Source organism: Carettochelys insculpta, chromosome 5 (genome assembly GCF_033958435.1).
Source record: "Carettochelys insculpta isolate YL-2023 chromosome 5, ASM3395843v1, whole genome shotgun sequence".
Taxonomy (NCBI): Eukaryota; Metazoa; Chordata; order Testudines; family Carettochelyidae; genus Carettochelys; species Carettochelys insculpta.
This window is the reverse complement of record NC_134141.1, coordinates 4,574,811-4,588,824: the sequence shown is the minus strand read 5'-3', so window position 1 is coordinate 4,588,824 and position 14,014 is coordinate 4,574,811. Positions and strand designations below refer to the sequence as shown.

The following is a 14,014-nucleotide window of genomic DNA, read 5'->3' as shown; positions in this document are numbered from 1 at the left end:
AACAGTGATGCATTTATTTTCACAATGCTGCTGTGAGCTGAGGATTGTTCCCACATGAGAGCTGGGGAACTGAGGCTTGGAGAGTAAAGTAATTTGAGTGCCCAGTTGAAGATGCCTGGCATCTGATTTTTCAGGCTACTTAGCATGACATAGCACTTCACGTGTTCACAACACAGCTTCTGTTGACTATAGTTGCAGCTGTGAGTGCTCAGCATTTCAGCATATCTTGTGCACAAGCCTCAAGTCAAGTGCTAAGAAAATGAGAAACACACAGTTAGTGACCATCTATGAAAAAGCCGGTGCAAGTGGGTTGCCCAGCTTCACACAGGAATTCTGCAGCAGCATCAGGCATAGAATCTAATTCCCCAGAGATGCATTCAGCTGAGTAACCATCCTTTGTCTTCCTGAAGTCCCCTGCCTCATTCACTGCTCACCTTCCAAATTCTGCAGCAAGCTCCTACGGACAGCAGCTGCCTTTCACACACAACCCTGGTCCACCCCTGGGGCAAATCCATCCTGTGCAATGAATAAGACAGGGGTGACTTGGAAATAAGTTTGTGTTCATGTAATCAAAGATTGGACCTTCATGCAGATACACAAGGGAAGTGAAGTTGAATGAGCATCCTTCAGTCTGGCATGCCCTGCCCTTGGAATGCTGGATTTGGTAATCTTAATGTCATTTTAATGCAGTTCATGTAATTGCCTAAGGTGATAATGCTTCAGATCAACCAAAGCTGACCAGAAAGGATTGCACTGCTGAACAACTTCTGCAAGGAACTTTAAATTAGCTTCACAACTACGTCCTTAAAAGGCAAACTGAAAAAATAAACTGCAGAAGGTAGCATCAAGTTGCTGTCAAATCACTTGGAGTTGAGGCTGGACTTCTTAGATCCACTGCACAGACCCCAGCCACTTCAGCAAACGTTGTGACTGACAGAGAAGGCCAATCTTCTGTTGCTGAGTGAACCAGCACTGTAGGGAACAGGCCCCTTGGGCCTGGGGTTTCAGAGAGATTCACTGACATCAGGAATGTCCAGACTCCAGAATCTTTGGTTCCATTTCAGGCTTTGGAGAGAGTGTTGTTTGAGGTTGGATCCATTTGCCTCATTCCCCTCAACTTCTTTGTTCTGTCACCTTGTCCCAGTCTCTACTCCCCATGACTTGTACTCCTGGTTACAGTTTCTGCTTCCTCCCCCCTGAATTTCTTCGGGGCTCATGGGCACTTTCAAGATAACCATAGTCCAGAACCGATTTGTATTGTCACAGTGTAACAGAATGCACCCCTGTACCTTACACGCTCTTGCAGTAATGTGTCTACAAAATAGCCCTTGGGAGGTATCGTTTGAAAACTAATAACTTGCTGATCAATAATATCATGGCAGAATGTCAGTTCTGTACCAACAACGTAGGTAAAGTTATGAATTCCCCATGAATGATGTTGGCGGCACATATTCAAACCCCATTGAGGCAGAACAGGTCAAGAAGATCATAAACAAAAGGGCACTTAATGCCTCCAGCCAGTTCCTGTCACAGCTGATAAGCTATCTCTTATCAAGGGTCCAGTCCTTGGCAAGGAAGTGAGGGCAGGAGAACAAACAAATCGGCACTCTGGCAAACAGCATAAAATGTCTCTCTCAGAAGACTCCATGTCTCCTTGCTCTCAGCTGGAAAGAACTTTCTTTAAGGGTCAGTCTGAGAAAAATGCATTTCAAATGGTGACTGAACTATAAAAGTGAGGAGCAAAAATACCCCCCAGTTCTCTGTCCCTTATCACCTAAGAAGACAAAAGTAACAGCTATTGGACTTTGGGAGCAGATCCTGATCTGACCATTTGGTCAGCAATGTTCCTTGTAAGGGGACTTCACTTTGAACCAAGTCTAGTTTGTTTCAGAAGGGTTTTATCTTGTAACTATTTCTGACTTTAATGCCACATTACTTGTACTCAAAATCTTTCTTTCAAGTTAAATGACTTGGTTTTATTCTTTAATTGAAAGTAATCAAGTGCACCGAAATGTTTGGGTAATTCCATTTAAAGTGGCAAACGGTTGTCTCTCAATCCCCTCAGAGGGACAATTGGACGTATTATTGTTGGACTGTTCAGGAGAGGGCTGGACAGAGCAGATCACATTTTTTGGAGACAATGCAAGAATAGAAGTTCACTGGGGTCACCCTGTGTGTGGCAACCAAGGCTGGTGAAGCCAGAGCAGAACTGGTGAGAGCTGGAAAGCTGCTGGGCCAAGGCTGTGTCACACCCAGACAGTCTCAGGGTGACCTGCATGCTGCCTGCCTGTTTGTGAGCAACCCAAGTTGAAAGCCTGGCAGGAGGGCTATGGCTCCCTGCTGATCTAGATAACACCCCATAATGTCATACATTGGGATCTTAACAGAAATTGCCCGATTTACCTTTAGCAGCAATCTAAAAACCCCTGCTGTGTTATTGTTACATGAATGCTCACCTTCTCTTTGGTCCTATCAAGAAGGCCCACTGAATATCTATCACAGTTCAAATATGCTCTCACAGTATAAAAAGCTTTGTGGAACTGCCTCTCGATGTCCGTCAGCTCCTCAAATACTTTATTAGCTGACCACAACAGCACCTGAAGAATAAAAACAGAACTATAGATGGCTCCTCCTGGAAAGCTAACTATACTTGGGACAATACATAAAAAATTAAATGCCTCACATTCCTAGAAATGTATTCTGGAGTCCACTAAAGCTGCATGTTCCAGCTCAATTACTAGGGTGTGACTTTTTTCATTGGGAGCTGTTAGACTAACATTAAATATTTTGTAAAAAGTTAATGTTAGAGCTGAGTAAGGCAAACTTGAAATCTTAAATAAATAAATTACCTCCTGTTCTAACATCCTCCTACAAATGGCAATTGTTGACCCTGAAAGTAATTTGAAGTAAAATATTAGATCCTCAAAAGTAACATTAAGGTTGTGACGTCTTCAGTTAAAAATTGGGAATGCTAGGATTAATTTTGCCTCCATATCTTTAGTTTGGCTCCTTTTATGCATATACATTGTGATGCAATCATATTATGTGATGATGCTTTTTCCACAGGATGGAACAGATTGGATAGAGGAATGCATCAGGCCTGTGTCATGAATGCGACTGTTTGTTTGTAGGACCCTGACTGATCTGTTATATGTGGCTGCAAGGGAAAGAACAGAGAGGGCCATGGTTCATGCGGTTGAATGCTACCCTGGAGAGATGCATTCTATTCTTGCCCCAGAGTTTCTTTAGAGACTAGGTTGCGTCAGCAACCAAAATAGCAAGAAGAGTCATTTTTTAAAATTGGGTAAGAACTCAATAACTCAAGCGCTGCAATGCATGTGAATACAAGGCGGTCTTTAATAAATAACATCAGACCATGCTTTTTTTTAAGAACAGCGCACACACAATGATTTGTAATGTGATCCATATTTACTACAGGATGTTCACAAACATTTGAGGAATAAGGGGGCTTTCAGAAGTGGGGGGTTCCTTCCAGAAGAGCACTGTCTACACAGTTCTGTAGCTTCTGGAAGGGGCTTTTCCAGAGGTGAAATCTCACATGACTATGCAAATGAGGTGTGAGATATTAAAATCAATGCCTCATTTGAATATTCCCTGTTTCTCATTAGCATGTCCCTTCTGGAAGGGAGGGCCCTGCGTAGACGCAGCCTCAGAGAGGTAGGAAGGAAACCAGTTTTGAGGTGGGGATGTCTTTGCCTGTAGTAGTAGCACAGCTATTGTCTGATGATAGAGACACCTAAGCCGTGTCTACACGTGCATGCTACTTCAGAGTAGCGGCACTAACTTCGAAATAGCGCCTGTCGTGGCTACACGTGTTGGGCGCTATTTCGACGTAAACATCGACGTTAGGCGGCGAGACGTCGAAGCCGCTAACCGCATGAGGGGATGGGAATAGCGCCCTACTTCGAAGTTGAACGTCGAAGTAGGGCACATGTAGACGATCCGCGTCCTGCAACATCGAAATTGCGGGGTCCTCCATGGTGGCCATCAGCTGAGGGGTTGAGAGATGCTCTCTCTCCAGCCCCTGCGGGGCTCTATGGTCGCCGTGTGCAGCAGCCCTTAGCCCAGGGCTTCTGGCTGCTGCTGCTGCAGCTGGGGATCCATGCTGCATGCACAGGGTCTGCAACCAGTTGTCGGCTCTGTGGATCTTGTGTTGTTTAGTGCAACTGTGTCTGGGAGGGGCCCTTTAAGGGAGCGGCTTGCTGTTGAGTTCGCCCTGTGACTCTGTCTGCAGCTGTGCCTGGCACCCTTATTTCGATGTGTGCTACTTTGGCGTGTAGATGTTCCCTCGCAGCGCCTATTTCGATGTGGTGCTGCGCAACGTCGATGTTGAACGTCGACGTTGCCAGCCCTGGAGGACGTGTAGACGTTATTCATCGAAATAGCCTATTTCGATGTTGCTACATCGAAATAAGCTACTTCGATGTAGGCTTCACGTGTAGACGTAGCCCTAGAGACGTATGATCCTGGGATCCTATGCAGGTTTGGAAGAGGACTAAGGAGGATATATTCCCCATGACCCCACTCTGCTAAATCTCTAATATTAATGCATATGAGTTACAGAGGGGTAGCTGTGTTAGTCTGTAGCTTCACAAAAACAAGCAGTCCTGTAGCACCTTCAAGACTGACAAATTTATTAGGTAATGAGCTTTCATAGGTAAGAAAATCCAATGGAATGGGTGTCGCCCATGAAAGCTCATTACTTAATAAATAAATTTGTTAATCTTTAAGGTGATCCAGGGCTGCATGTTAGTTAATCTTAGCATTGTTACTAAGTAGTTCAGTTTCGTAGTAATGATGTGTATTTAGCACTCTTGTTTAGCTGAATCAAAGAGCGAGTAGTGGTAATGCTGAGTAAGTTTATTGGTAATTCTTACAAATAGAGTGGACAAATAGTTCCACCACTCAGAAGAACAAACCCCGATCCTGCCCTCAGCTGTGTACTCACGGACGCTGACTCTGAGGGGATGAGGCCATGGCAGCCTTTATCCCTGTTTCCCTAGGCAGTGAGGTCTTCAGCCTGGCTGATAGTGCTGGAGAAATAGCTCTGAACCTAGATGGTGAAACAGTTACTGAGATCTGCCTCTTTGTCTTACCTGACCTCTTCGAGTCTCACAATTGTGAAGATAACTCAAATGATAAATTTTCAGGTTTAATGAGGCAAGATTCAGGTACCTCAGGAAAAGCTGAAATGGAAAAGAAACAGTGTTGAGTTGAACCAAACAGTGGCCCCACAGGCCCTGGATTTCATATCACCACTGCAACTACATTAGTCTGTCACTCAAATTCACACCTGCTAACCTGTGTCAATACTGTGCTTTGTGCTGATATAAAATGAGGCTTATTATCAGTGGGACTTGCCCTGGTAATTTATTTGTTGCACCAATGTAAGCCCATTTTACAACACGGTAATATCTACAGCAGTGGGTTTTTTAGTCTATTTTCATTTGCAGACCACTAAACAACTCTAAATGGAAGTGAAGACCCCTTTGGAAACTCAACTTGTGGTCCACAGACCCCTGCCTTAGAATTCTGAGATGGAAAATTGACCCAACAGAGTCTTAATGTTGCTTGTGCTTGGCAGAGCATTTGACACAGTGCAAGAAAGGGCATTGAGCTGGACTTCTCCCATAAAGACAACACTTCCAGCTTTTGACCTGTGGGTGGCAGTGTACACATACTTTTGATTGATCAGGAAAACAGAATGCCCTGAGCAGCTGTGGGACCCAAAGAATTTGCGAATCACAGATTGAAAACCATGATGAGCCGATATTACACGTGTGGTGAGATACAGGCATGATAGAAACTGATTACAACTGAGCTTTTGGACACTTACATTTTCATCGGAGCTGGTGAAGAAGGGGTCTTGTGTCTTATTAATAGCCATGATCACAGCAACAACATCTTTGCCGTTCATTATGGGCGTTGCAAGGATGTTCCTTGTAGTGTATTGGGTGAGTTCATCAACAAATCTGCTGAAGTGGGTGCACTGTTTTTTGGTTTTTGTTTTTTTTTAAAAAAAAGAAAAGAGCAGGGGAGAGGGAAATGGGAAAAAGCACAGATCAAAACGTGAGCAGTCTTAAAGCCAGAAAACAGTCCTGGTGAAGTCACCTCCAGGAAGCTTTGCAGACATCATATGTTGAGGTGTAAGGAATAGCATCAAGTTAACCAGGATGGAGGTGGCTGACTATCCACTGTGTTAACACCAGTGTTTGTTTTCTTGTGGTTGTTGTGTCACTTAACGTGTGAAAGATTTCACCAGTTTGAGAGATTCTAGCCAGGTTCCCTCTTGCAAAGAATAAGGAACGAGGAAATTCTCTCCAGATAAACTCATCAGGTGCAGTCACAGTAGGTTCATTTTTCTGTCGCTAGTGTTACTGTCTTTCTGTGGGACCTCCCCCCCGACCCCGCCCTGCAAGCTGCTGTACACACTTGTGGCGGTTTGTGATCTCGGCTGTTGTTTGGACCACCTCCCAGTGAGAACCACTTTCCATGCCTATGAGGTTGACAGAAGCACCCAGGACAGAAGGGCTAAGGAGTCCTACGAGCACACAGGACGGGGTGGGAATATGCTGAGCCTTCACTCCACTGCCAGGGTACTGTCTGGTAGAGCCCAGCTGGTGTACTGGTGGGAAGAGCCCAGCCGCGGCAGAGGGGAAAGTGCTGTTGATAACCCAGCAGTTAGTTGTGTCTTGGGTCCTGGGATGAAGCAGCATCATGCAGGGCCCTTGCAAATATGGGGCCAGGCTGTGTGCTAAGAAAAGGAGCCACGTAGACAAGCTGGAATCACCAGAGGGCTCTGCCAACCCCCACAAAGACCACACCCACTTACACCAGTGGCGCATGCTGGTGGGGGGGTGGGGGAGCCTGCTCAGAATGGAGAGCTCTGAGTCGGTTGTGTGCCACCCAGGGATTCTACCAGTGGGGAATCCCCAGCTGCTGCTAGAGGGCAGCCCTAAGTCCCTTGGCACTGCTCCAATAGCAGTGCCCAGGAAAGCGCTCTGTCGACATCAGCATCTCCCAGCGTCTAAAGCAGTGATACACTGAGCTTGCAAGCCACAAATGGCTCTTGCCCGTGTCTCCTGCAGCTTTTTGCAGTGCGTGATTTTAAAGCATGGTGTGATTTAATTCTTAGCCAGCCTGTGTTTAATGTGCTATTAACCAATCAGGGCAGATAAAGTAATAATATTTGATCAGTCATTTTGCAGTGAAAATAAGAAGCATGTATAGAAGGAAGTGTGCCCCCATCACACTGATTAAATGGAGATGGTGCTACAGTAAAGGAAACAGCGAGGTCACACTCCTGTGGCTTGCTAGGGTCATGCTGATCACCCGAACCACCACAGTCTGCGTGTCACTGGTCTAAAATAAAACTGGCTCGTGACCAGTGCTGGGGGTGCCTGGAGAGATGGAAAAACTTGAAGAAGAGCTAGTCTAGGACATGACGTCTTTTGTTGAGGCTGTGTCCCCCAGCCATCTAGACCAGCGTTTCTCAACAGCCAGTCCACTGACCGGTGCCAGCCCCTGAGATTTCCCTGACACAGGTCAGTGAGTCGGTTCCTGCTTTCAGGAAGTTTGAAAAACACCAATTCAGATAATCCTTTTGCATCCCCCTGCAGATACATAGATGGCACTTCTGTGGGGTGCGTCTGCTTCCCCTACCTGAGCAGGCAGCGCTCTCACTCTGGTTGGGATTGAAAGCTCACGGTTTTCAATATGCTGCAGTTTGCATTGTAAGCAGTAGTGGCCTATACAAACAGACAGATGGCTGAGATGCTACAAGAGAACGCTAGATGAAGTAATCCCAGCTGTCATATTGGGGTCACATGGATTTTAGATTATAACTCAAATTAGCCAGCTTCAGTTTGGATTTAATGCTTCACTAGGATATAAAATGGCTGTATGAATATGTAAGGCTGCAGAAATAAACTCCCTAGCTGTAAGTCCCTTAAGAATAGTGAAATGTGTGGGCTAAATGTATAACTCACAACTTCTGATGCGTGTTCCTGGATCAGTGCTAAGGACAGCTTCAATCCTTGGCTCCCCAAAATCTCTCTGAAGACAGTGACCTGCACCAAATGGCAGACACTTGAGACAGAAAAAAAACCCTTATTTCTGGACTCTCTAAGGGCTTGCCATTTCTGCACAAGTGCCTCAGTGTGTAATCAGTGCTGGTGAGACAGGAGCAAGTGGCTGGCACTGGTGCTGCGTTAGAAGGACTGTGTTTCTTTTTACTGGGATGAGTTTTCCATTTTGAGTCAGTATAAAATGTGACTCAAGGCAAAATTCTCAAAATCAGTTGTTAGTTTATCTCAGTGAAACATTTCACACAATAAATTGTTCAGTTTTGTTAAAGTAACCGTGACAGCCATGTCCGCGGTTTCCAGCCATACAGTTGTTTCAGAGTATGAGGGACTTCTAGAGCACTGATTTCTCTTGCGTCTGTTCGTGGTTTTCCTTAACTCTGTAACTGCTGCCAGAAAGTCTAGGTCTTACCAACATTCCATTAAAGGAGCAAACCGAAGGAAAACCTACCTCATTGACATCCTTGATATTCACAGTTTTCTTGGTTTGAGCCACATGTCCCACAATGCCCATGTCCAAAGGATAGACAATTTCACAATCTGGGGCCACCAAGCATTCCTCCAGCGTGCTGTTTTTTTCGACATTGAAAAGCCTGGTAGCCAACTCTGCAGTACCGTTCCTTTGCCGGTACATGAAAAGGCTACAACGATCTGCATGGATGAGAGCGCTGATTCTTCTTAGAGTCTTGAAAACAACCTTCTCCATGTTAATGCTTTCCTGCATGTCTTGGATCAGCTCAAAAAGTATCTCGCTTTCCTCTGATGTTTGACTACTGCTTGATGGCTCTGGTCTCAGTTTCTTATCAAAGTATTCCTTGGCAAAAGTAGGGTTGCTGTCGAGAAACTTCTCCACATCATCTTCCTCGATACTCATGGTGACCCTTTTAGATTCCCAGATCTTGGGATATGTTATCCCAGGAATACGGTCTGTCCAAAAACGGTCCCTCCTTCTGATCTGCACCTCAAACAAGGAGATCTAATGCTGTATGACGCTGTTGTTGGGACGGGCAGAGGTTGAGGACACTTTTGAAGAGTGAATGTCACTGGGAAAGGTATTCCTTAATAGTGTTGAAGGTGAGTCCGTGGGAGGAAAGGTCTTAAGCAAACAGATTAAATGACCCATACTAAAGCTGCAAGTCAATTTTTCCCCTTACCTTACAGACAAGTAGAGTTTTATGTTTTTAAAATATTTAAGAGCACTCTCTCTTACTGTTCCTTGGACAGCACAGCTGTATCCATCTTCCTGAAATAGATATGTTGTTTTTTTCTCTTTCTGGTGGACTTCTCTAATGTTGAAATAAGCGCTTTAGAGTCTAATTAAATATACACTGCTCAGGTTTAATCCCTAGCTAACAAGATGCATATCTTATTATTCCTGTGCTCAAAGAAGGTCTTCAGTGAATGTTAAATCTGTTTAGCTTGTACATAAAAGGCTTGGCATAATGTATCAACCAGCCCCTATGTTTACTGACCACTGTCTTTCTTTTTCTCTACTAAGGTTAGTGATAAGTGACTGTAAAAAATAGCTGGGGATGGATTCTAATCAGATCAGAGCACGGTAAATTGGATCCCAGCTATACTGGCCATTTGTCCTTTTGTAAGGAACACAGAGTATTCTGCTGCTGGCTGAGACAGACCTGACTCCATGAACGCCCTTTCTCATGGTGCTCTGGCACGTGGATATCTCCTCCTGGCCACAAACAACTTACACTCTCAAGTGTTCACAAACCTCCGGTCCAGGTTGGGTTTGATTTCTGTAGCAATGTTCTGACACAATTGACCTCATCCACCACGTTCTGTCCACTCCTAATCAGTACTCAGCAACATGAGCAGCTTTCCAGATATTCTGTGGGCGCTGTAGTCCAACTTTCTGGGTACCCTAATTGTGCATGTGTATTGGAGGGGGAAAATCACGAGGGTCTTTAGATCCTGATAAAACCTGTTGGAGGATAAGGGCTGGCAAAGGACGGCTTCCATCTGCAGCGGTAGAAAAATTCCTTTATGTTGGCTAGATATGGCTGGACATACACATCTGATGAAGCGGGCCTTTGCCCGTGAAAGTTTATGCTCCAAAATATCTGTTCATCTACAAGGTGCCCCAGGACTTCTTTTTGGTTTTGGGTGATGTAGTTTGTTATCCTCTTGAAATACCATGAAGGAGTATGGTGTGCCCTTAAGATTATTAACAAGATAGAACTCTACATAGTTTTGAGTCTGACAACTTACAGTATTCATGCAGGTGTTGTGCTGTACATGTAAGTATCCTGTTGTCATTACTATGGTACCTGACAGTCTTCCAGTAGTGCATCATGTGATGTGGCCAGCATCTGTCACATGTCGTACATTCCCTCACCCTCTCCCAAAGACGATAACGATGTGCATGATGCAGCATTTTCTGTTTTAAGAAGGATTTGGTTTGCAGGATTCTCTGCATTGAGCAAGGCAAGATGAAGACATGTGTCTTGCCCTGGGAGTCGGAAGGGAAGTTTGTGATGGTTCATGAAAGAGTCTCTTCCACTGTCTCGGACTAGCACGGAGAACTTCCTCCCCTCCATAGGTGGCTCTCTCTCCCTTTTATTGTTGAGTTCCCTTGCACCTGAGGGGCAGAACTCTCACCCAACATCCCCGCCTTGAGCTCCAGAATGATTTTTTTAGCTTTGCCAGGCCAAGTCCGTTGAGCGACTTAACAGTCTGAACTAAGACCTTGAACTCGACTTAGTGTTCTCTGAGAATGCAGTGCGGTGGGTGGAGGTTCAGCCTGACGTGCTGGCACTAGACGGTGTTGCTGAGATGTGCTGCGGCATTCTGCATGAGAGAGAGTTTTATAAGTGAGGAAGGCTTTGTTCCAAGGTCGATCATGCTGCTGTAGACCAGCTCAGAGGTCACAAAGGCATAAGTAACTGAGGGCAGGTCATCCTCCATCCGGATGGGATGGAGTCGTCTAGCCAACAGAGATGGTCAAATTTGGCATGACTCAGGACTGCTGCAGTATGAGTGCTTAGTGACAGAGGAATCCGGGAGTATTCCTAAACCATGGGCTAAATTGAACAAACGTGGGTAGTAGTGTCAGTCAAAGGAAACTGTCCGTGACTGCAAACTCCTTAAATTGCTTCTGTCTGCTCACTAGCCTCTGCCTTGCTCGGGTTCAGCTCCAGTCAGCTGATCTTCCTGTACTGGTCTGGGCCAAGCAAATCACAGAACTGGAAGGGACTGTGAGAAGTCATAGGCTAAGTCTACAACAGGGAAGTAAGTCAATTTCAGATACACAATTCTAGCTACAGCATTTACATAGCTAGAATCGATGTATGGGAATCGACTTATTTCCCTAGTCAAGACCTAGCCTCTCTAATATCACATTGATGTCCCATACTCAGTGCGATAGTGTGGAGTACAGGGGTCGATGGCCGAGCCCAGAGAGAGAGATTTTGCCACATCTGCACCCGGCACACAAAATCAAACTCCGGAAGATCCACTGCCAACATGTCAATCTTCCGGTAAGTATAGATAAGCCCGTAGAGTCCAGTCCTCTGCCATCACAGCAGGACCGGGCACCATCTAGACCATCCCAGATAGATGTTTAACCAATCTGCTCTTAAATATCTCCAGTGATGGAGATTCTACAACCTCCCTAGGCAATTTATTCCAGGGCTTACCCACCCTGACGGTTAGGAAGCTTTTTCTAATGTCCAACCTAAACCTTAGCAGTGTGCATGATAAAGTCAGCACAGAGCTGTGTAATCTTCATTTTGATACACTTGTTGATCTTTGTCTTGGGGTGCTGGACTGGTTTTCTTGTACAGCAGCAGTCCAGCTGCACTGCTGCTAAGCTAGTGGTGTAGAGCAGGCTTTATAACGTAAGAAAGGTGCCTGAGCCCTGACTACACTAGGACCTACAGCTGCCTTGTTAATAACAGTGGATCTAATATGAACATAAGAACGGCCACACTGGATCAGACCGAAGGTCCATCTAGCCTAGTGTCCTGTCTTCTGACAGTGGCCAATGCCAGGTGCCCCAGAGGGAGTGAATAGAACAGGTAATTATCAGGTGATCCCTCTCCTGTCATCCATTTCCAGCCTCTGACAAACAGGCCAGGAATGCCATTCCAACCCATCCTGGCTAATAGCCATTGACAGACCAAACCTTCGTGAATTTATCCAGCTCTTTTTTGAACTCCTGATAAAGTTCTGGTCTTCACAGCATGCACTGGCAAGGAGTTCCACAGGCTGACTGTGTGCTGCATGAAGAAAAACTTCTATTTTTGTTTGAAACTTCCTGCCCATACATTTCATTTGGTGACCCATAGTTTTTACCTTCGGGTAGGTAAGCTCCCGAATTGGATCCTAAATAAAAAGTGGGGGGGGCACTTTAGAGAGTGGCGAATCAAAGTTGCATACTTATGGTGGCCTCTTGCTGAACAAGAAGATCAATTATTCCCAGAGTTCTGGGGGCAAGGGCTTCTCATGTCCTTGCAGAAAATTCACTGGAGAAATTCTAGCGTTAGAAAACTGGAAGATGTAGAGCCATAACGCATGTACCTGCATGGAAGCATTATACTGACATTTTATAAACTGATCTCTCGGAGGGGCGAGCTTGTAACAGGGGAACCTCTTGATCAAATGATGTCAGGTTTGTATTGCAAATTCTAGATTGGAACCTCATCTGCCACAGCAATTTCTGAGCTGATCTAATTATACATATTTGCTCTAAGTGCCTTGACAAATGAATTTTAACTGAGGAGTGCTAATTACGCCGTGGCTAACAGCTCCCCTGTGAATGTGCCTGGAGATAAAATCAGAAGGCGCTTGAGCTATTTTGGAAGTTCACTTGTTCACATGGGAGAAAACAACATGAAATGCCTGGGAACAGTAGTCCCACTGGATCAGAGAACTGTAACCCTCCAGTTCCAACACTGCCGCTTATCCTGCACCAAGGCAAACCTGCTTCATTGCAAGATGACAGTGTGCATAATCCCACAGTGAGAGGCATGTTCAAGCCAGCCTATGGACCTTGGTCCAAAAGTAGCTACACCCCCAGCTGTTTCTGCAGGAAGGTCCATGACGGGTACTTGTTACCACCTCTGTGAGCTCAGAACGGGCTTTTGCAGCACAGGTCCTTCTCTTCATCAAAAGAGGGCCAGAAAAGACCAAATCTTCAAACTGTGCTATATGGACACTCGCATTTGAATCCTCCAGCTCAGTCACACACTAACTATTGCCACACAGAACCACAGCTCATCCACCAGTGTCACTGGGTAGATCACACAGTTGGCCTTATCCAAACATAATGCTGTGCTGCTAAGTTCTCAGGTCTCGTGTGGATCTGAGCACATTGAAAGGATTTCTGTGCTCGCTGTGCCCTGACAATCTTACACCTCCTGACTTCCGCATCTGCTCATTTACTGGTACCCAGTTGGCTCTTTTGTAGCCTGCGTTTTAAGTGAAGGATAGGTCATGAAAAGTTAGGCTCTTCGTTATTCAGTAGCCTTAGACAGTACTCTATACTTAGGCTAATGTTCCTTCCATCTCTCCATCAGGACCTTTAGATGGCGCCAGAAGACAAATCTGCGAAGGTCCTGTCTTTATCCCATTTGCTAAGGAACTTTCATTCAACGTTCTCCAGTCCTGCAATATTGGTTCTTTAGCATTGCTTCTGCAGCCCCCCAAAAGGCAGCCATCCAGAATACTCCTTGCTCAGCATGGCAGGGTGACTCTCCTTCCAGCATCAGAGTTGCAGAGATCAGCCGAGGGCTTTTAGCTGCCACCGTCCCTGCCTGTGTATGTTAAAAACTGTCCCCTTTGGCCAACCATAGCCTTGCGGCTGTCCATACTGCTCTTCCCATTATACACACAAAGAACACAGGCAGAGACAGTAAGGCTAAAACTTTGGTGTGGCCACTGGCTGGCTGCTC

General features: G+C 45.5%; 2 protein-coding genes across 2 annotated transcripts in view; one reads left to right on the top strand and one right to left on the bottom strand.

Annotated features, from left to right (window-relative positions):
- PDE6B (phosphodiesterase 6B) overlaps positions 1–8,979 on the bottom strand; it is a 35,695-nt gene extending 26,716 nt beyond the window's left edge. Inside the window, exons 1-4 of the mRNA XM_074994020.1 lie at positions 8,557–8,979; positions 5,858–6,010; positions 5,118–5,207; positions 2,457–2,597 (exon numbers count right to left, since the gene is read on the bottom strand). Coding sequence (XP_074850121.1) covers positions 2,457–2,597; positions 5,118–5,207; positions 5,858–6,010; positions 8,557–8,979 — 807 coding nt within the window. The remainder of the gene's footprint in view (positions 1–2,456; positions 2,598–5,117; positions 5,208–5,857; positions 6,011–8,556) is intronic.
- LOC142012987 (purpurin) overlaps positions 1–14,014 on the top strand; it is a 60,769-nt gene that overhangs the window by 22,132 nt on the left and 24,623 nt on the right. The window lies entirely within an intron of this gene.